General features: G+C 38.2%; 3 protein-coding genes across 4 annotated transcripts; 1 reads left to right on the top strand and 2 right to left on the bottom strand.

Annotated features, from left to right (window-relative positions):
• Nucleotides 1–852: 852 nt before the first annotated feature.
• LOC130547315 (B-cell receptor CD22-like) lies at nucleotides 853–3,893 on the bottom strand. 2 transcript variants are annotated; one of them, XM_057323168.1, is made up of 8 exons: nucleotides 3,848–3,893; nucleotides 3,590–3,656; nucleotides 3,129–3,313; nucleotides 2,691–3,002; nucleotides 2,336–2,599; nucleotides 2,052–2,166; nucleotides 1,858–1,918; nucleotides 853–1,683 (listed from the first exon to the last, which is right to left on the bottom strand). In XM_057323168.1, the coding sequence occupies exons 3-8, from the start codon at nucleotides 3,274–3,276 to the stop codon at nucleotides 1,465–1,467; spliced, it is 1,119 nt and encodes a 372-aa protein (XP_057179151.1). In that variant the 5' UTR covers nucleotides 3,277–3,313; nucleotides 3,590–3,656; nucleotides 3,848–3,893; the 3' UTR covers nucleotides 853–1,464. The 2 variants fall into 2 exon arrangements, with proteins under 2 accessions (XP_057179151.1, XP_057179150.1); XM_057323167.1 differs by having other exon boundaries at nucleotides 3,129–3,485; nucleotides 3,848–3,886.
• Nucleotides 3,894–4,226: 333 nt separating this feature from the next.
• Nucleotides 4,227–12,374, bottom strand: fen1 (flap structure-specific endonuclease 1). Its single transcript, XM_057322826.1, has 12 exons — nucleotides 12,254–12,374; nucleotides 11,906–12,015; nucleotides 11,624–11,726; nucleotides 11,424–11,526; nucleotides 11,274–11,337; nucleotides 11,080–11,189; nucleotides 10,809–10,945; nucleotides 10,637–10,703; nucleotides 5,607–5,738; nucleotides 4,966–5,117; nucleotides 4,742–4,856; nucleotides 4,227–4,462 (listed from the first exon to the last, which is right to left on the bottom strand). The coding sequence occupies exons 2-12, from the start codon at nucleotides 11,985–11,987 to the stop codon at nucleotides 4,385–4,387; spliced, it is 1,143 nt and encodes a 380-aa protein (XP_057178809.1). The 5' UTR covers nucleotides 11,988–12,015; nucleotides 12,254–12,374; the 3' UTR covers nucleotides 4,227–4,384.
• Nucleotides 12,375–12,578: 204 nt separating this feature from the next.
• tm9sf1 (transmembrane 9 superfamily member 1) lies at nucleotides 12,579–19,867 on the top strand. The gene is made up of 9 exons (XM_057322825.1): nucleotides 12,579–12,897; nucleotides 13,622–13,842; nucleotides 14,069–14,200; nucleotides 14,903–15,025; nucleotides 15,225–15,568; nucleotides 16,723–16,877; nucleotides 17,066–17,251; nucleotides 18,359–18,632; nucleotides 18,747–19,867. Exons 2-9 carry the CDS (start codon nucleotides 13,630–13,632, stop codon nucleotides 19,138–19,140), a joined length of 1,821 nt encoding a protein of 606 aa, XP_057178808.1. The 5' UTR covers nucleotides 12,579–12,897; nucleotides 13,622–13,629; the 3' UTR covers nucleotides 19,141–19,867.
• Nucleotides 19,868–19,874: the final 7 nt, after the last annotated feature.

Genomic DNA, 19,874 nt, shown 5'->3' with positions numbered 1-19,874 from the left:
ACTACGCCCACCTCACTTGCGTTTAGATTTGGCCGGTCTTAAGTCAAATCATGTTACGAAGTGACGTACATTCGTCGGGGTGTGGTTACACGAGGCGTTTCAGGCAGGTCTGGGTTCGCATTCGCTTTTAGATAGAATGAATCTTTTGTTCTGACACTTTAATCTTAGCAATTTTACGTGTCTAATACATGCATGGGCAACTTATAACACACCAAAGACACAGAAAAACACGTATTTCCGCCATATGACCCCTTTAACTCACAGGTGAATAACATCATATGAAAAGTGATGACAAAGATTTAAATAACAGAGCAGTAGCATAGTTGTTTAAAGAAAGAGTTCACCCAAAAACGAACATTTTGTCACCATTTGCTCACCCTCCATTTGTTGTAAACCTGTCTACATTTCTTTGTTCTGCTGAACACAAATTAAGATATTTTAATACAAGTTTGCAACTACGCCGTTTGGGTCACCATTGACTCCATAGTAGGACAAAAGGCTACTATGGGAATCAATGTTGACCTAAAACGGCTTAGTTACAAACTTTTATTAAAATATCTTAATTTGTGTTCAGCAGAACAAAGAAATGTAGACAGGTTTACAACAAATGGAGGGTGAGCAATTGATGACAATTTTCATTTTTGGGTGAACTATTCCTTTATATAGCACAGTGTGTGCCAAAAAAGAATTATAGTTTAAACCCCACAACGTGTCCATAAACTATCCCCATGTTAAACAGTTAACCATCACTTTCAAAGCATCACCTTTAGTACTGCAGTCATTTTGTATTTAAAACAAATATCTGTGACGCCCAGCCAAGAATTTTAGAATTCTTTATTCATGCAGCATCATGTTCATAAGCAGTCTGTGGATATTTAGTTAATCCTACATTACTTCATCCAGGTGACACATAAAAACACACTTTTACCTATGTATAGACTAAGGTTCTACAGCAAACAGAAAGTAATTGTTATTTCATACTTCCAAGCTCAAGTTCATTACAGTTTTGTAGTTCAGATTTTTTGTTCCTGGAATTAAAATCTAACATTTACTGTTCTTGTTTTTTTTTTTAAAAAAGCTTTAAAATCTAGCCTATATTAAAATGCTATATTAATAATGAAAATATACACTGTATGTAAATATTTTTACCAGTCACACGGTGTGTGTGCTGATTTGAACTATTAATCAATTCAGCTTGTGTACACAAACAAATTTTAGGCATTTAATTAAACACAATTGATTTGAATCACAATTACAGTCTGTTCTCAAGACATTTACTGTATGCTGTATATATATATAACAGTCAAGTGATAAAACACTAAACACTTATAATTCTCAACGGTATAAAAACAAGTTCATTAAGATTAACTATTCACAATCCCATCGCAGTTCTATAAACAAAAAGACACTTCAAGCTGAAACAATGCTATTGTTCATTCACATATATGCTTATCTCAATGTCGACTAATCCTGATTCATCTTTTTGCCTTGGTGACACACCTCAGCATATATGATCTCCTGACCTGAGCTTCTTTCAGTGTGGTTTTTGGTTTGGATGGTGGAGAAGTTAATCTCGCCGTAGTGAATTGTGTCACTCTCATCATTTGTCATCTCAGGCTGCTCGCTCGACACAAAAGCATTGTTCATATAAATGGAACTGACCGGCTCATCTTTATTCTGGTCCTTAACAAGAAGTTACATGAATGTTATTGTAGATCCACAGTTCTCACTTTTCGGTTTATGTACAGTAAATAATAACCCATTAACCTTCAATAGTAACAATTGCATGTGGGAGTTGGTGACATTTTCTATTAGAAATGGCATTACTGTAATCTGCTAAAAATGTTTAGAGCAAACCTGGTCAGAAAGGTCAGCCTCCCCGACGACAGGTTTATTTGACGCTTGTGTCCGTTGTTTTCTGTATTGAAATTTGAGTTTAGAAATCCATATGACATGAACCACCACAAAAACATTTTGTGTATGCTGTAAAATTAAGCTTGAAAGCAAAACAGAATCACTTCTGTAACATGACGATCTTGAGTTGTACAAACCTTTTTTTGTACAAAATCATTGCCAGAAGAAAAAACAGCAGAAAAGCTAAAGCGCCTCCAACACATCCTGCGACCAAAGGAATGAAGGTATCTGACGACTCTACAATGAATCCGGCTGAAATTATAAGACAAAAAAAAGTTGGTTCAGTCACAGTTCACTTCCTGTACACAATAATAATGCATCCAAATGCACATTGTGATTTTAGAAGCTCAAAAGCATATCCCAGCCTTTATGAAACTATTCCCTACACAATGATCATGTCAAAGATTTGTATTAAACTCACCTTCAACAATCAGCTGGATGTCTTCTGATGTCTGTGCACCATATTTGTTCTCTGCTCTGCAGAAGTAACACCCTTCATTGATCTTACTGACATTAAAGGACATTTTCTCTCCGAATGCCAGAAGTTTCTGCTCTCCACGTTTGTACCAGGTGTAGTTCATATCATATGATGGATTTGCTTTACTTTTGCAGGTTAAAGTCACATTAGTGCCAGCAGAGACTGAAGCATTTGGTTCGAGTTTGATATGAGTTTCTTTTGGGAAAACTTTAGGTACAAAATAAAGAGGTACAAAATAGTAGACATCTGAACATAGAAAATGTTTATGAAAGAGAGAAAACTACTCAAATTCTCTTACACAGAACTTGTAGCGTTATGGTGTTTTCCACAGTTGTGTCTTTAGAGATGTGCGTTGGATATGTTACAGTGCAGGAGATGTTCTTCTTGTGATCCGTGTATGAAGCATTGAAGGTCATTGTGGAAATCACAGATTGAGTTTTATCAGGTTTCTCTTGTATCTGTGTTGTGATGTTGGCAGATGTGGGGATGTAAGACCAGGATAATGTAGGAGGTTTTTTGGGGCAGGGAGCTTCAGCAGAACACCTCAGACTGACTGTAGTGCCCTCCATCACTTCATCCACATCATTCAGTTCAGGAGGATTCGGCACATCTACAGAGCAAAAAGTATGAAAATACTGGTAAATAAAAGCAAACATGGAAATTCTGTCGTTACAGTCATTTGTTTTAACAGCAAATTTAAGTGACTTCAGTGACATTTTTGCAGTGTAAGGCTTACCTAAGACTGTAACATTGACGGGAGTCATGAATGTTGCTCTAAATATGTCTGGCTCCATTTGCACCCTGAGGTAGTAGACGTCTGAATGATTCTTCGTGACATTATAGAAAACAGTGGTGCATTCACGCCGACTAAGATTTCCAACCATCTCTATATGACTTAATCCTTTAATGATAGGTGGATTGCTGTTGAAAATCAAACCAGCCATCTCATGTGTCGTCTTTAGCCAAATACCAAATATCCTCTGCGCTCTTATTAATTTGTCTTCAAAATCAGACACATTATATGTACAAGGTATCTGCACACAAGAACCACTCAATGCTGTTATGTTACTTAATTCAGCATTATAAGTGTCTCCTGAGAACAGAAATGAAACACACATAAGCAACACAAAATGAGCTCTTTAAGATTTTAACCTCTTGACGGTTTTCGTTTGTAGTCGGCATTAGAAACTGGCTCACCTGAAGGTGAAGATAACATAACAGATGTGCTGAACAGAAGAGCCATGAATGAGAAAACCGACATTTCCTGAACAGACAAATATCAACATTTTTGTTCCACCGCATTGTATTCATATGGCTGCCACAAACTTAAATATATATTTCAAGAAAAGCCTATATCACCTTTTTAGTAATAATTAAGATGAATTCAGTCAGAATTTGAGTTAAAAGTGTTCAAAGGCAATCATATAATATAACAATCATGTAATGAAGGCTTACCTACAGCAGTACAGACAGACTATCAAAGCAGAAGTCCTGCTACAACAGTGGCTCATTTGTAATGACTGTAGGAATTGTTTTCAGACAGTAATTATGTGGGTATCACTTTTCAGGAGTTCCCCTTTTCAACAAGCATAACATTTGACAAAATATACAAACAAGTCAAAGACCGTCTCTCATTCTTTAGAACAAAGCTTCAATTAAGTACATACAGTACATGGTATACCTGTAGTACTTCTAGTATTTGATTGCACTCTCTCATTTGTAAACCTGTTTTTCAACCCCTCCTCTTGCTAGAGATCTTAGTTCATCTTTTAAAGTTTGATTAAACCCCACAAAAAGGTATATGCAATCATTTTAGACTCCTTAAACATAACCGGGGCCCTATTAAAAAAAACTTTTCAACCATTAAATAATTCTTTATTTAAGATAACAGCACACAGAAAACAGGGCATTTAAAACATTCGATTCATTCAACATCTGTTAAAACTTTCTTGGATAACGTTGTTAATGTGTTTTGTTCCTCAACATGAAATTTTATTTGCCCTTCTTGAATTTGCCTGGTGTAGCACTTGTCTTCTGCTTCTTCTTGGCAGAGCCCTTTGTTTCTGGCTCCTATGTGACAAGCAAAGCAGAAATATTAAATTATAATGAAGACATTACAGCAAGTTTTCCCCAAACTCTCAAAACCGAGTTCGTTATGCACTATATTTCAAGGGTTGTATGATATGGCCACGCAAATATGAGTCACCCTCCACTTTAAGAGACGTGATGACTTCATGTGAGAAATTTTTTGAACAACAAATTAAATGTAAACATAATATCCAGTTGTTGCTCATGCATCATTGATCATCCTTCCATAATCAACAACACCCAAGTGATATTTACTCATACCTTGCGTTTGGAGGAGATTGATCCAGTAACCGTGAAGAATGTGTCGAGTCTGCCCTGGGTGCTTCCTTGTCTGCTCTTCGTGATCTTCTTGCAGCCGTTACGAATACGGTCTTCACTGAAGACACATGAATTTAATGCTTTACCATCTCAGACTTCTTTAAGATTCTTCACACACATAAGTGAGTGTTAAATAGAAACACCTTCCAGAACATCTTTATTTGTACCTGAACTGCTTCTCAGCACACATAAACTGAATCAGTCCATCCTCATCGGGTTCGTTCCACTTGAGCTCAAGAGTACCGCAGTCCACAACCTCGGGTTCTAGGAACAGATCTCGAGCCTCTTTATACAACCACTCCTCTGGTGCTGGGTGCTTCTGCAGGACAATTCAAAGAACAACAATATGTTTTAAAGACATTAATTTTTAAAAAGGAATAATGCTGGAGAGGAAGGTAAAAGAAGTAGTTTAAGTTTAAGTATAAATGATCCAAAAATTAGTGGTGACATTCAGAATATGCATTAAAAAACAAGCCACAAATACAAAGATGAGGAAAAATTATTGTAGTTCTTCATATTTGTATAGTTTCACTGGGACACTAAAATAAACTCCTTACTGTTTATTACAAATAAAGCTTAGTTGCACTGATAGAAACACTAAAATACAGTAATAAGAGCATAAAACAAGTAAATTACACTCTGACCCTGCAGTGCATATTTTAGACATCCCACTGATGGCCACTAGAGGTCACTATTACGCATGTTTGCGTAGATATGTGCTTCAAAGAGCATAAATCTGTATTTTGGAATAATCATTATAAAAATGTAATGTTCTAAATTGCATTTAATCTGTAAATTACAAACTTACATTTGGGTCGATGTTATCGAGAATCTCTTCAATAGAGCCGTGCTGTTTAATAAGGTCGATAGCTCTCTTGGGCCCGATTCCTTTTATAGTACCACAGTAGTCACATCCCAGCAGGATACATAGGTCAATGAACTAAGACATTTTATATAAAAACAATTGAAAGGAATATTAACACATCAGGATATATTCTAGGGCTGCAGCTATCGATTCTTTTACTAATCGAGTATTCTACAGATTTTTCCATCGATTAATCGGGTATTCGGATAATAAGTACTTTTTCTTTATTAAAAAGCAATACTAAATATAAAAGAGAAAATAAGACAGGTCTCTTAAAATGAGTAAAACAACTAATTTGTTTCCTTTTTAGAACAATTAGTTTTTATTGCTGAAATAGCATACATTAATATCTGTGAAAACTAAACCCATTTAGTACATTCCATTGCCATTTTAAATTCAAAATGCAATATAATACAAATATATAAATAAGAAACATGAATAAAAATGGAAATAATAATTTCAAACAATAGCCTATGACTTTTATTTTGGCAGGTTGTCAGAAGACGCTTATTTTTTTTAGTATGTCTGTTTCTTCACTCAAACAATAACATGTTTGTGAAATAAACTCTCAGCGCAACTCTGGAGGTGAAGTTCATGTCCTCATTCAGCGCAGACGCAGACAAATTCATGAGCATCACGCGTGTAGCACATTAAACTGTGTAGTTCATTCACTCAGACACGCAGACCAGACAGATGAAATGTGTTTTAACAGGATTCGCTGTCCACTAGTCCGCATCTAGTTTGATGGACTCAATGCAGCCGGAAAACAAGTTTCACTCGTAAAATAGACTAAAATATCAGTTCACCATTTCAATAAGCTATTAGGGCTGTGACGGTGGCAGTTTTTTACCACCGCGGTGGTAATAGACAAATCGACCGCGGTGGTGCGGTGGTTGAGAAATATATATTATTTATATAAATAATATTTATATTATTATATTTGCGTGTAGCAACCACATGACGAGTGGAAGAGAAATATAGATCTTATTTAAATACTTGAAATTGTTAAATAATTGAAATATGATATCTGAAATAAATGAGTATGAAACATCCGTCAATGTTTAACGCGCAAATCCATCAGTGAAACGGCACACTACAGCACATAAAACATTTAAATAAACATCAGTAAATAATGAAAACTTAAATATTATAAGAAAGCAAAATACTAAATAAAAAAGCTCTTGTTGCAGTAACTTCAGTCAGTGGCGTATTAACCCTTACAGTCCTTAACAATTCCATTTGAAACAAACGGTTTAAACCTACATTGGCTTTCCTATTCAGATTGCCATAAAAACTTTAATTTTTCCGACTCGTTGATGTGAAACTTACTTGTTGACATTGTCCAGATTAAAATGTGTACAGCTGCACTAAATGCGCGTTCAGAAGATGTGCACAGGAGCGCAAATGAAGAGATGTCTCTCCGCAACCGCGGCAAAACCTGCGCGCGCTCCGACACTAAGCAAGCGGGTCATAGCCAGTGTTTATTTTACGTATCTGTTCATTTCACAACAAGATCCATTGCAAAACCCGCAGAATAACCTGGGCTTTGCCGGAGAGAGGCCTGGCGCAAATCGCGGCATCGGCATCTCAAGTGGCACTTCCGGTGGCTTCTCCAGCAGCCAGAGAATTTCGTCCGGCATCTGTCGCTACAGCGGCATCTCGCAGCGGCACTTCCGGTGGCTTCTCAGCAGCGGCACAACGGCATCTCTAGCAGCCAAGGACTTTCTTTGGCACCCGTCGCCCTTTGTAGTAACTGCGCTGATCAATTACATAATCCGATGTAATATTGTAATACTGTTATATTGTAATACTGCGTGCGAGTGACAGCAAATAATGTGTGTAATGATACAACTGTCTGATTCAATATTTTGTTCTTTCAGTGCCGAAGAAATAAAAAATCACATGACTTTATAAAGATGCAGTGTATACATATTACTTTGAAATGCTATGTAAATAGGCGATAAACTGTTATTCAGTAAATACAGAAAAGAGTTTATGATTTTGAAAGTGCAGCATCTCCGCAGCCAGAGACTTTCTCCGGCCACTGCCGCTACAGCGGCACTTCAAGTGGCATCTCTAGCAGCCAGAGACTTTCTCCGGCCACTGTTTCTCTTTGTAGCAACTGCCGCTGGCCAGTATACCCTAATTTAATGTAACGTTTTTATTGTAACAAACTACTTTTTAAAAAAAAGCATCGTTATATAGGCCCTGTGGTAAAAAGGCTGCAGTATTAAAACGTTCATCTGTTGCTGTTGTTCACTCTTTATTGAACGTAATGTCTATGTTCAATGTACTGTATACTGAGGATGAATCACTGCTTCTCAAATCTTGCAAAAAGTCTTAAGTTTCTGTTGTCTATTAGTTCTGTGCAGATAGATAGATAGATAGAACCATATATCACGAAGTAAATGTTCAACAAATTACCAATAAAAACTATGACTTAAAATAGTCCTCACACGTAGAATAAAAACTTTGTGATCTCCAAACTATTAACGATCTAACGAACTTTCGCGAACTAGTTGTAGGGCTGTCACGATAAACCGACGATAAATACCACGTGATTTATGCACAGCTTTTGAGTGAAATACGGGAAAATGCTGCTGCATCCGAAAGCCAGAGGGCGCTCTCGTGCGGAAACTCCAAATACGCACTGCAGAAGAAGACCATAACATGTTCTAGAATCTAGGAAATGCCTATGGTATGGACATCTTTTTATCACTGTACCGTAGATGCCACGATTTCACGATCAGAAACTCATTTCTGTATGAATTGAATAACTGTGTGTGTGGCATAGCATCAGAAACTGTATTAACCAAATATGATAAATGCTTACAAATAAAAGTCTCGTGGTATATAATGCTATTTTGTTCAAATGTAGTTTTTAAAGTTTAAACAGTACATCGCATACGTGCCACTCAAAAAAATATTTGGGCCTAATACATAAGATTTATGTATTTTGATTGCATATAGAATTTCCATCCATTTAGATTACATATTTTTTACCTAAACAAAGTAATAAAGTTAATGTGATACAAATTTGTAAGACATATGAAAATGAAACGAGTAAGAATAAGTTGTATGTAATAATATTAATAAATAAAACGTGTTTTAAATTTATAAGAAACATGATCACATATTCTTACATATTAAACCCAATTTAATTCATATGCATCACATTTAAGTAATTTTCATTAATAAATCTAAATAAATTTGTATTAATTTATTCCTGCATAAATCATTTGAAGTGCTTGCGTTGAACATAATTGTTCCAATTGATAGTAAAAAAATCATTGCTTTCTTGTACGTTGGCTACTGTGTATAGACCCCCTGGTCCCTACACTGATTTTCTGAAAGAGTTTGCGGACTTCCTATCGGACCTATTGGTTAACGTTGATAAAGTACTAATTGTCGGAGACTTAAATATCCACGTAGATAGTGCTAACGATGCATTAGCAGTGGCATTTACAGAGCTATTACACTCTTTTGGAGTAACACAACACATCAATGGACCCACTCATCGATTTAATCATACACTAGACTTGATTATATCTCACGGAGCCGATCTAACCAATATAGATATTATACCTCAAAGCGACGATGTCACTGATCACTATTTATAACATGTACACTGCGCAATGCAGAAATCAGCCGTTTAACTCGTTATCGACAGGGTAGAACAATTACCTCGACTACTAAAGATAGTTTCGCAAAGAGCTTGCCAGATCTGACTCCTTTAATAATAAAAATATGAATAAAAAATATGTAATCTAAATGGATGGAAATTCTATATGCAATCAAAATACATAAATCTTATGTATTAGGCAAAATATTTTTTTGAGTGCGGCTCCCAAAGTCTCTGGCTGCTAGAGATGCCGCTTGAAGTGCCGCTGTAGCGGCAGTGGCCGGAGAAAGTCTCTGCTGGCTGCGGAGATGCTGCACTTTCAAAATCATAAACTCTTTTCTGTATTTACTGAATAACAGTTTATCACCTATTTACATAGCATTTCAAAGTAATATGTATACACATGCATCTTTATAAAGTCATGTGATTTTTTATTTCTTCGGCACTGAAAGAACAAAATATTGAATCAGACAGTTGTATCATTACACACATTATTTGCTGTCACTCGCACGCAGTATTACAATATTACAGTATTAAAATATTACATCGGATTATGTAATTGATCAGCGCAGTTACTACAAAGGGCGACGGGTGCCAAAGAAAGTCCTTGGCTGCTAGAGATGCCGTTGTGCCGCTGCTGAGAAGCCACCGGAAGTGCCGCTGCGAGATGCCGCTGTAGCGACAGATGCCGGACGAAATTCTCTGGCTGCTGGAGAAGCCACCGGAAGTGCCACTTGAGATGCCGATGCCGCGATTTGCGCCAGCCCCTACTGCTTTGCCGTGCAGGCCCGCGCTCGAACGCACCAATGGAAACGTATGTCAATCATTTCTGTTAATTTAAAATCTTTTAAATAAAACCATCCACAACTGAAAGGCTACAACTAGCAATCGTTATCGCAACTCTCATATTTATTACACCTATATTTGTCAGAGTGACGTGCACTACCGCCGGTGGCAGTTCTCCACCGTCATGGCACTTTACCATCGCGGTGGTGCGGTTGTTACGGCAACCGTCACAGCCCTATAAACTATCAGTTATTTATCAGCATGAGAAACACGTGTGAGCGTGTGAACAGACTCAAATGCGTGTGTCTCACGGTGAATGCGTGAGACTTGAGAGCCCTGTAACATGAATAGAGTTTAGCGGGCTGTGCGTCAGTAATAACGGTCCGTGAGGAAACGCAGTGCTCCGTGTGTACTGTAGTTAAATGGATTAAACGAGGCAACAAAAATTGCCTCGATGATTTTTTGTATTCGAATAACTCGAGTTACTCGAGGAATCGTTTCAGCCCTAATATATTCTCAAACAGAATGTAGTACTGTAATGCTACAGAAGCAAATAAAGTCTCACCTGCTGGTGTGTCAGACCCATTTCCTGCAGAATTCGACTGAAATGAAACTCTTGGATTGGAAGCTTTCTAAGATTTGAAAAAGAAAACAAGTCTTACATTTTAAGTCTGCTTGCATTCATGCAGTTATATCTATAAGGGATAATATAAGATTTAACAGCCATGCATTCATACTTTGCTTCACTGGCTGTTAAGTGCCTCAGCAGGATTGAGGTTCCAAATGTCAGACCGTCCATATCTTCCGTCGCTGTGGCGTACACCTTCCCTGTCTTCACCAGAGCAGCACAGCTAGCCTCAGCTTCACATGGAGCCTTGACATAAAACATCCCATTTTAGCCATTTTCAAATGCTCCAAAACATTTTTAAACATTTACCAGTATGTCACACTGACAGTGGTAACGAATTTAAAAATATTCATCAGATGGGCTCGAAGCATTTTCTGTACCTCGATGTACGGCACACCCATTAGAGTAAGCAGCCTCTTGCATTCCTCATTGTGCTGTTTGGTGACCTTCACTAGTCGCTTGCTAAACTTGTCAATGTTCTCCTGTTCACCTGTAAGAAAACAGATTGGCATCAGGGCAAATATATTACAGGACCACCAATAGCATATGCAGGTTACTAAAATTCAGTCTATACCTGCTTCTTGTGCCTGAGCTAGAAGTTTCTCAGCCTCTGCTCGTCTCTCTCCTCTCTTCTCCAGCTGCAATGGGAAAAAACTATTTAAAACATAACTTAACTTATTAACCCCTCCCCATGTTTTAAAGATATTAAGAATCTATGAAGCACCTCTCCTGACTTCAGCTGAGGAGGTTTACCATCAAACACGTAAACCGGCTTGATGCCACTCTCCAGTATTCGGATGGTCCTGTAGAACATGCCCATGAGGTGGCTGGGGAGGAAGCGGGTAAATGTTATAAGGTAAATCTAAACACATTTAACTCAAACAGCTCTTATCAGTCAATAGATAAACAGAGAACTATATATACCTAGTGGTCTCTCCGTCTTCATTCTGCAAAACATTACCGTCCTGTCTGACCGCGATCAAAAATTGATACATGCACATGGATGCATCGATGGCAATCTTCCGTCCTGTATGTGTATCGAAAATGTAACTTAATCATTCAGACTGCAAAGAGGAAATCATAACGGATTTCACAAAGTCTAACAAGAACATGCTTATAGTCATATTCTACATCAAAGTAAAAGACAATGACATGATTTAAAGGGCGCATTTAGTTAAAAAACACAATTGACAGACAACGGCTTACCAAAGAAGTTTTTCATGTCTTGCTCCTTGATAGCTGAAGGCGCGTGATCTGCAATGAGCTTTGCAAGTCCGTGAATTCCCATAGTGATGAATTGTTTGACCTCGAGAAATCTAAAGTAAATAAAACAATACTTAAGCATTCATATAGTAAAATAATTAACTTACTTAACAGGAGTCGTTGTTTTCAAGTGAGATCAACATATGTGACTAGCACTAAGAGTTATGAGCCAGTATAAACAACGAAGAAAAGCTAGTAGGTCTGCAAACAAAGCTTCTAAAACATAACGTCTCAACGTAGCTTATCGACACGTCAAGTTTCTATAAAACCTAAGACATAAAGAGAACTTACCAATGAAAACGTGCGTGTTTTTGTTTCAGTCACTCACTTCCACACGCTAGCGCGAGGAAAATCACATATTTCGCGCGAAATCCAAACCCAGGCATTAATAGTCAAAATCAGCACAGCGCCCCTTAGCGACGATAGAATCGATTTCGCCAAATTGTTTGGTGCGGCCTTCCAGGGGAGAAAATGGCAAACTCGTCTATATCGATCGGATGCGATTAGTTAGGACTGGAGAGACACATCGACGAGAGCGAGTAACGTTAAACGACACGGCTTCTAACGTTCATCGCGATTTTTAACTGATGCTAAACGCTTTCTTTTATCGACCCGAAACCTAAAGATGTGAATTAAATACACGAAAAGAGCATGGTAAATCAGATGCAGGTGTTGTGTTGTAGCCCCGCCCACACCGGAAAAGTCGGAATGAGAGTATTTTTATTTGTAAGGTGACGTGGATTCGTCTGTAGTGCTGCTGCTCTCGACCTTTCAGCCGTTTTATCGCGTAAACTAACGATCGGGTATCGGCTTTTCACTCTCCGCATCTTTCACAGCAATGTCCAGAGATGATATTACATATAGGCGCGTGTTGATGACTGGATTTTGAAAAGAAAGAAGCGATTCTGAGGAGTCTTGGAAAGCAGCTGAAACAGGTTTGGTGCATTTGTCAAATGCGGAAGTGTTCAGAGCATCTTAGCAAAGGCGAAAATTGTTGATAATGCTTTAGAAGCCAAACTACACAGACTGTTAGATTTGTTTCCTGTGTGTTTATGACTGAGGCATTTCTATTGAATTTCCGTATCAGAATATTTAACCTGTCAAAACTGCCTTGAAATATCTGAGGGAAACCGATTAAAAATTGGTGCAACAAGGGAGACTGCAAAAGATCTGGTTTAGCTTCAATCATTTTGTTTCGAAGTAATACTCTGAATTGTAATGTACTATTGTAATTCATTTACAATAATTGTGTAAGTTACATGTCTCTGCTGTCAAGGCTGTCGTTATGGATTCAAATGTTAATTTGGGTATATGAAGGTATCAGATAAAGTGTGTAATGAAGTCACCATTTCTTTTAGTAAGCAACTGCTTGCCTTTACTAACGTTACCTTCTTTGAAACGATCCTGTGGTGTGATAAATCACCATTTTAAAGTACTAAGTTCAATGTAGTGCTTCAGTTAATGTGGAAGTAGAAAAAATAAAATTAAATGCTGTTTAAAATGGTTTTGAATAGAGTATAGTGTGCCACACCGCAGGACAAGTAAAAAAAGTCAAGTCCAGTGTAAGCCCCATATGAGCCATTTATAATAATTATGCAAATTCTGGTTCTTGTAAAAGTTTGCATAGTTGACTTACAGTCTTTATTCACCTGCTGGCAGGTGTTGTCATGACAGCAAGACTGGAATGTATGGGCCTGCTCGTTGCAGGTCGACCCATGAGGCTCTGCGTGCTGGTTCTGTGTCTGTTGCCTCACTTTGGCTGGGCGGTTAGTTACAACAAAGGAGATCCAGTGATCCTGTATGTTAACAAAGTTGGTCCATATCACAACCCCCAGGAAACCTATCACTATTACACACTCCCCGTCTGTAGACCTAAAGAGGTGAGTGAATGCTGCAAGGTTAAAACGCTGTATATTATTTGTGACTTTTAAGGTTTTCATTGTAAATTCAGGGTTTATTTTGACCAGTGGTGGTTAGGTCACTAATAGAGTGACTTGATTTATGACCTGTGTTGTGTAATTGTGGTGTGTGGGATGTTGAGGTTCACTTATGTATCACTGTTGTAAACCTATGAATGTATATTTACGATATTTTATATGTTTGCAGGTCCGTCATAAGTCTTTGAGTTTGGGAGAGGTGTTAGATGGAGACCGTATGGCAGAGTCTCTTTACAAAATCCGCTTCAAGGAAAACTCTGAGAGACAGACGCTGTGCCAGCTCACTCTTTCTGAGAAAGAGGTATTGCTTTTAAGTGCAGACATGTTTACAAAAGGTGTAAAATTGTGAAATGCATCTAGGGCTGTGAAACGTCATATTTACACTCAGTTAGGATATGCTGTTTGTACATAGAGTTTTAATATGCTGCATTTGGGAAACAGTGTAGTTTCTTTGGGCCACAAAATTAAAGGGATGGTTCACCCAAAAATGTCATGATTTGCTCACTCTCAGATTGTCCCAAACCTGTATACATTTCTTTGTTCTACTGACTACAAAGGAAGTTATTTGTAAGAATGTAACTAGACAGATCTCATCCCCCATTGACTCCCATAGTATTTGTTTTCCCTACTATGGCAGCAAAAGGGGGATGATCTGTTTCGTTACTGACATTCTTACAAATATCTTCCTTTTTGTTCAGCAGAACAAAGAAATGTATACAGGTTTGGGACAATCTGAGGGTGAGCAATGATGACAGGATTTTCATTTTTGGGTGAACTATCCCTTCTTTTGGGTGGCTAGGATACCTCTTCTTCCAAAGATAGATCCAACTTTAATCAAACACGTCTAAACCAGCTAGTCGAGGTTTTCTGGTTCTTTGAAAATGACAGTGATGGGTGTGTTAGAGCAGGCTTGTGGAGCCAGACACTGCTTCTTGTCATCATTGTCCATGACATGACAATGATGTAGGTAATTATTATTTTTTACACATATTTGAAACTACAGGTGGACCTGTTGCGAGAGGCGGTGGAGGAGCTGTATTACTTTGAGTTTGTCCTAGATGACATTCCCATCTGGGGTTTTGTGGGATACATGGAAGAAAGTGGATTCCTGCCTCATAGTCATAAGGTCTTTTATTTTACATTGTAACACACACTTGCATAAACTTCTTTTTTGGCTTTTTTCTTGGTCTCAAACAGTATTTGACAAACCCATACTGTGGTAAGATGTCATAAATTAATTAATTAACAAACACTGTCAAAATTAGTGAAATGTGATCTCCATGTGCCTCAATGTTGGAATCACTAATTTGCTGTTTTCATATCAGGTGGGATTATGGACCCACTTAGACTTCAACATAGAGTACAACGGCGACTCTGTGATCTTTGCCAACGTGTCTGTGAAGGATGTGAAGCCTGTGCCATTAGAGGAAGGAGGGGTCGGCCACATTGCTGGTGGCAGTCTGTCGGTCACCCACACCTACAGTGTGCGCTGGTTTGAGAGCACGTTGCCCCACTCGCGCAGGGCGGAGCGTCTTAGAGACTATTCCTTCTTTCCCAAGACTCTGGAGATCCACTGGCTGTCCATCATCAACTCACTGGTGCTGGTGGTGCTACTGCTGGGCTTTGTCATCATCATCCTCATGAGGGTGCTGAAGAACGACTTTGCCAGGTAAGGAGGAGTAGAAATCACATTTTGGAGGGCCGTTGTGTTTCGGACGTTTTATAAGATGGGGGTGTATTAACTGACAAGAAGGGGAAGACGGAGTATTGAATCGAAAATTGATTAAACGCATTTGCATGTGCAATATTGGTTGTGTAATTCTTTTGTTGTATTTAATTGAATTGAATTCAAATTGAATATTGATTTAAAAATTCTAAAAGCAATGTTTTTATAGGAAATGTGAATAATTATGAAGCATCTAAATATGCATATGTTGCATATTACCCTGGATTATTTCCATTTACAAACATTGACTATATTTATACTACATTTTAAATTCATGCTTATAAAAAATTCGGTTTTCATTCCGAATTGAACACAAAGCCGCTGTAAAATGTAGACGCATTAACAACTGTAACCGCAAACTAAACCAAAAACTCTGCATTCCAAAGTTAAAATGACCAAAACTGGTTTATGATTTAATGGTTTATTATATAACATCAGTGTTAATGTGACTGTCTGGTCTATCCAGTTGAGTCATTGTCTCTTAAAAGGTTGTGTCTGGTTTCACCTTCAAATCTTCAGACAGAAGACAGGTCGTGTGTTAATTGTCTTGATGTCGGCGATGTTCAAGAGGGCTGCATTTTATTTACACAGAACAAGTTCTGCATTATGCTTTATTATGTATTCTGCTGTATACATGGTAAACAAACACCACCTAATTAAATTGTCATTGAGATCTAATATAAATGGTACATGTTTATGACGCATTCAATTAGCAGCCTAGGTAGTGCACTAGGGAGCACGTTTGTGTCTGTCAACCATTAAATTTGTTTCTATTGTTCCCTGAGAAACAACCGTACACAGAAAACTTGCTAGGAGATACTTGACTTCATCTAATGACTCTATGGCTGGATGAAGGATGCTGTATTTATTCGTTGCATTAGGCTCCACGCTCTTAATTAAATTGCAAACTGTTTTCCTTGAGCTAGGTAATGGACTCTTAAGGATTGCAGTGCAATGGGTCCATAAACGTCTTTATGACTTTATATAACTGTTGGACACATTACTTATGATCTTTATAAGGGAAGCAGAGGGAAATATGATGCTAACATTGCAAAGGGATCATTAATGAATGGCTGATGAGATATTTGTTTCTGCAGGTATAATGTGGAGGAGGATGGGGCTTGTGATGATCTGGATCAGGGAGATAACGGATGGAAAATCATCCACACGGATGTCTTTCGCTTCCCACCGTGCAAGAGCCTTCTATGTGCCGTTTTAGGGGTCGGGGCGCAGTTTCTGACACTGGCCACAGGTGACATACTGCATTTCTGTAGAACACAAATTAAATTTTCTGATGAGAAATTTGTGTTTTGTTTTTGTGTTATTTTACTAGCAGCTTTTAGGCTGATTAAAAAGAGCGAGAGCGATTTTAAAACCGTGTACTTGGGATATGATCTTTAGATATCCTAATCCTTTGATTTTATTTCCTGGGTGCTATAGGAATCATTGTCATGGCACTTCTGGGGATGTTTAATGTCCATCGTCACGGTGCCATAAACTCAGCAGCAATTGTACTGTACGCTCTGACCAGCTGTGTATCAGGTTACTGTTCCTGCAGCTTCTACACACAGATTCAGGGTCAGCGCTGGGTCTGGAACATTATTCTCACGTCTGCACTTTTCTCTGGTGAGACACATCAATCTTTGTGGATAGTGTATCTGTATAAATGCAGTATATCATCTATATGCACCAGAGGTGGACAGTAGTGAAGTATTTTACTCACGTGTTTTTACTTTTTACTCCACTACAGTTCATAAATATGTTTTTTTTGTGGTTTTCTTTCCTTTAATCCTTAAGGGGATCATTTATCCAAAAATTAAAATTTACCGTCTTGTCGTTTCAACCCTGTATGGCTTGCAGAACCCAAAAGAAGATATTTTAAAGAATGTTGGTAATCAAACAAAGGCAGTACCCATTGACTTGCATAGGTTTTGTGTCTATAGAAGTGAATGGGGACTGCCATTGTTCGGTTACCAACATTCTTCAAGATATCTTCTTTTGTGTTCTGCAGAAGAAAGAAAGTGTTAGGTTTGAAATGACAAGAGGGTGAGGGAGCAAAGGATGACACATTTATATACTTAAGATACTTAAGATTTTTAATGCACTTAAGTAGTAAATGTAAAATAGTGGTCTGAAAAGTGTGACATGCTTCATATTGCAGTGTAAAATGATATAGTAAAATTGTTTTGTAGTATTGTAGTGTATTGTAGTAATTGTAGTGTTTATTTAAATAAAATAAAAATATGAATTTTTTTTCAAAGTAAACTGTAAACGCACTCTGATAATGTACAAATACTTGAAAAATGTACTTGAGTAAAAAATACTTCACTACTCTCCACATCTGATATGTACTAAATAGACAACTACCTACTATTTTTAGTAGCACTTTGCAGTAGTAGTATGCTGTATGCAGAGTGAATAGACCTACATTTAACTAGAGCAACTAATAACTAGAGTAGAGCACACTGTGTGGGTTTCTGTATCCCACAATGCAATTCACCCAACTTGACCTGTTTCCAGGGTGACAGATGAACCGGAGGCAATATCAGACAATTTTTACTGTATGCTTTTTCACATACAGTTTTAAAATAACAGTATACTACTTCTGTGTAGAAAGATAGTACGTTAAGATTTTATTTCAAATAACTATTGCAATAGTTACAGTTACTGTGTATTGAAAACAGACAAAGTAAACTGATTATTTTTCTTTTTTTTTCTCTCTCCCTCCCCCAGCTCCTCTCTTCTTAACGTGGAGTGTTGTGAATTCTGTTCATTGGTGGAGCGGGTCAACCCAGGCCCTGCCTGCCACCACCGTGCTTCTGCTGTTAGGTGCCTGGTTGCTGGTGGGCTTCCCACTCACCGTCATCGGTGGAATCGTCGGAAAGAACAAAGCAGGCAACTTCCAGGCGCCGTGTCGTACACGCAACATCCCCCGTCAGATCCCCCAGCAGCCCTGGTACAAACACACGGCCGTGCACATGGCCATCGGAGGGTTCCTGCCTTTCAGGTGAGCAGTGAATTCTGGCAATTGGTTAACTTTTTGTTTAGCTTTTTTTGAGTATTGAATTTTTTAATTTTGTTGATGGTCTGATAGTATTATGTTGCTGTGTCCCCTTCACAGTGCCATATCGGTAGAACTGTACTACATCTTTGCCACTGTTTGGGGCCGTGAACACTACACGCTGTACGGTATCCTGCTCTGTGTCTTTGCTATTTTGCTCTCCGTGGGTGCCTGCATCTCCGTGGCCCTCACCTACTTCCTGCTCTCAGGCGAGGACTACCGCTGGTGGTGGCGAAGCGTCCTGAGCACCGGATCCACTGGCATCTTTATATTCGTTTACTCTCTCTTCTACTACCACAATCGCTCCAACATGAGCGGCCTTGTACAGAGCGTGGAATTCTTTGGATATTCTTTGCTCACCGCGTTTGTTTTCTCTCTCATGCTGGGGACGGTCTCGTTCTGGGCCTCTCTGGCTTTCATCCGTTACATTTACCGTAGCCTTAAGATGGACTAAAGAGGGACGCTGACTACTTCCTGTCAAAACGCCCAAAGGGGGTGGAGTGAGACTCGTGGACCAGATCCTCACAGAGCCCTGCATGAGCAGGTTTTGTGTTGCAGAATTATGTTAAACTGTTGCCAACTTTGAGAGGTGTAGGGAACAGATGAAAACTGACAAAAGACTAATTTAATATTTTATTTTGCTCACCAACACCCTGATACTTAAAATGCACATAGGTACATAGTTGCTAGATGATATGCACATCAAATACGGATGTATTTGAGAGCCATTTAAAGTTGCTGAACAGGAAATTGTTGCATACTTCATATAGGTTGCATCAAGTATCCAAGCCCAAAAAGTTGCATTTTGGATTTTGTTAACGTAGTGCATTTAAAATGACTAAAATGATTAAATGTTAAACTCACATGATGAGGGGAATGGACATAGAGGCCTTCATATCTATATATTGTTCACATGACCATGAAGGAGATAAAGCACTTATGAGTTAAGTGATAATGAGTATAGGTGGATATATATGGTTATGAACAGGGTAAAGAGAGGCATGTGTTGCATTGTGTGCAGTATACACATATTTGACCAAAATATTTGTTTTAGAATAAAAGCGCCTGAAGAAATGAAGAATGGGTTATGGAAGCAATACGATGCTTTAGTCGCCATCAAACTGTTCGGTTGAAATGTAAATATACAATGTTTGCAATAAAGTCACTTTTATTATGGTAAGAGGAACA

This window comes from Triplophysa rosa, linkage group LG23 (genome assembly GCF_024868665.1).
Source record: "Triplophysa rosa linkage group LG23, Trosa_1v2, whole genome shotgun sequence".
Classification (NCBI taxonomy): Eukaryota; Metazoa; Chordata; class Actinopteri; order Cypriniformes; family Nemacheilidae; genus Triplophysa; species Triplophysa rosa.
Note: the sequence above shows the minus strand (reverse complement) of the source record. Positions and strands in the feature narration are given on the sequence as shown.

Coding starts and splice junctions, on each gene's coding strand:
- LOC130547315 (XM_057323167.1), bottom strand. CDS start 3,653: ATGTCGGTTTTCTCATTCATGGCTCTTCTGTTCAGCACATCTGTTATG. Junction 3,003..3,128: donor CGTCAATGTTACAGTCTTAG/GTAAGCCTTACA, acceptor TTTGCTCTGTAG/ATGTGCCGAATCCTCCTGAA. Junction 1,919..2,051: donor ATGATTTTGTACAAAAAAAG/GTTTGTACAACT, acceptor ATTTCAATACAG/AAAACAACGGACACAAGCGT.
- fen1 (XM_057322826.1), bottom strand. CDS start 11,987: ATGGGAATTCACGGACTTGCAAAGCTCATTGCAGATCACGCGCCTTCA. Junction 11,527..11,623: donor GAAGACGGAGAGACCACTAG/GTATATATAGTT, acceptor CTTCCTCCCCAG/CCACCTCATGGGCATGTTCT. Junction 10,704..10,808: donor TTAACAGCCAGTGAAGCAAA/GTATGAATGCAT, acceptor TTCAAATCTTAG/AAAGCTTCCAATCCAAGAGT.
- tm9sf1 (XM_057322825.1), top strand. CDS start 13,630: ATGACAGCAAGACTGGAATGTATGGGCCTGCTCGTTGCAGGTCGACCC. Junction 13,843..14,068: donor CCGTCTGTAGACCTAAAGAG/GTGAGTGAATGC, acceptor ATATGTTTGCAG/GTCCGTCATAAGTCTTTGAG. Junction 18,633..18,746: donor GGAGGGTTCCTGCCTTTCAG/GTGAGCAGTGAA, acceptor TCCCCTTCACAG/TGCCATATCGGTAGAACTGT.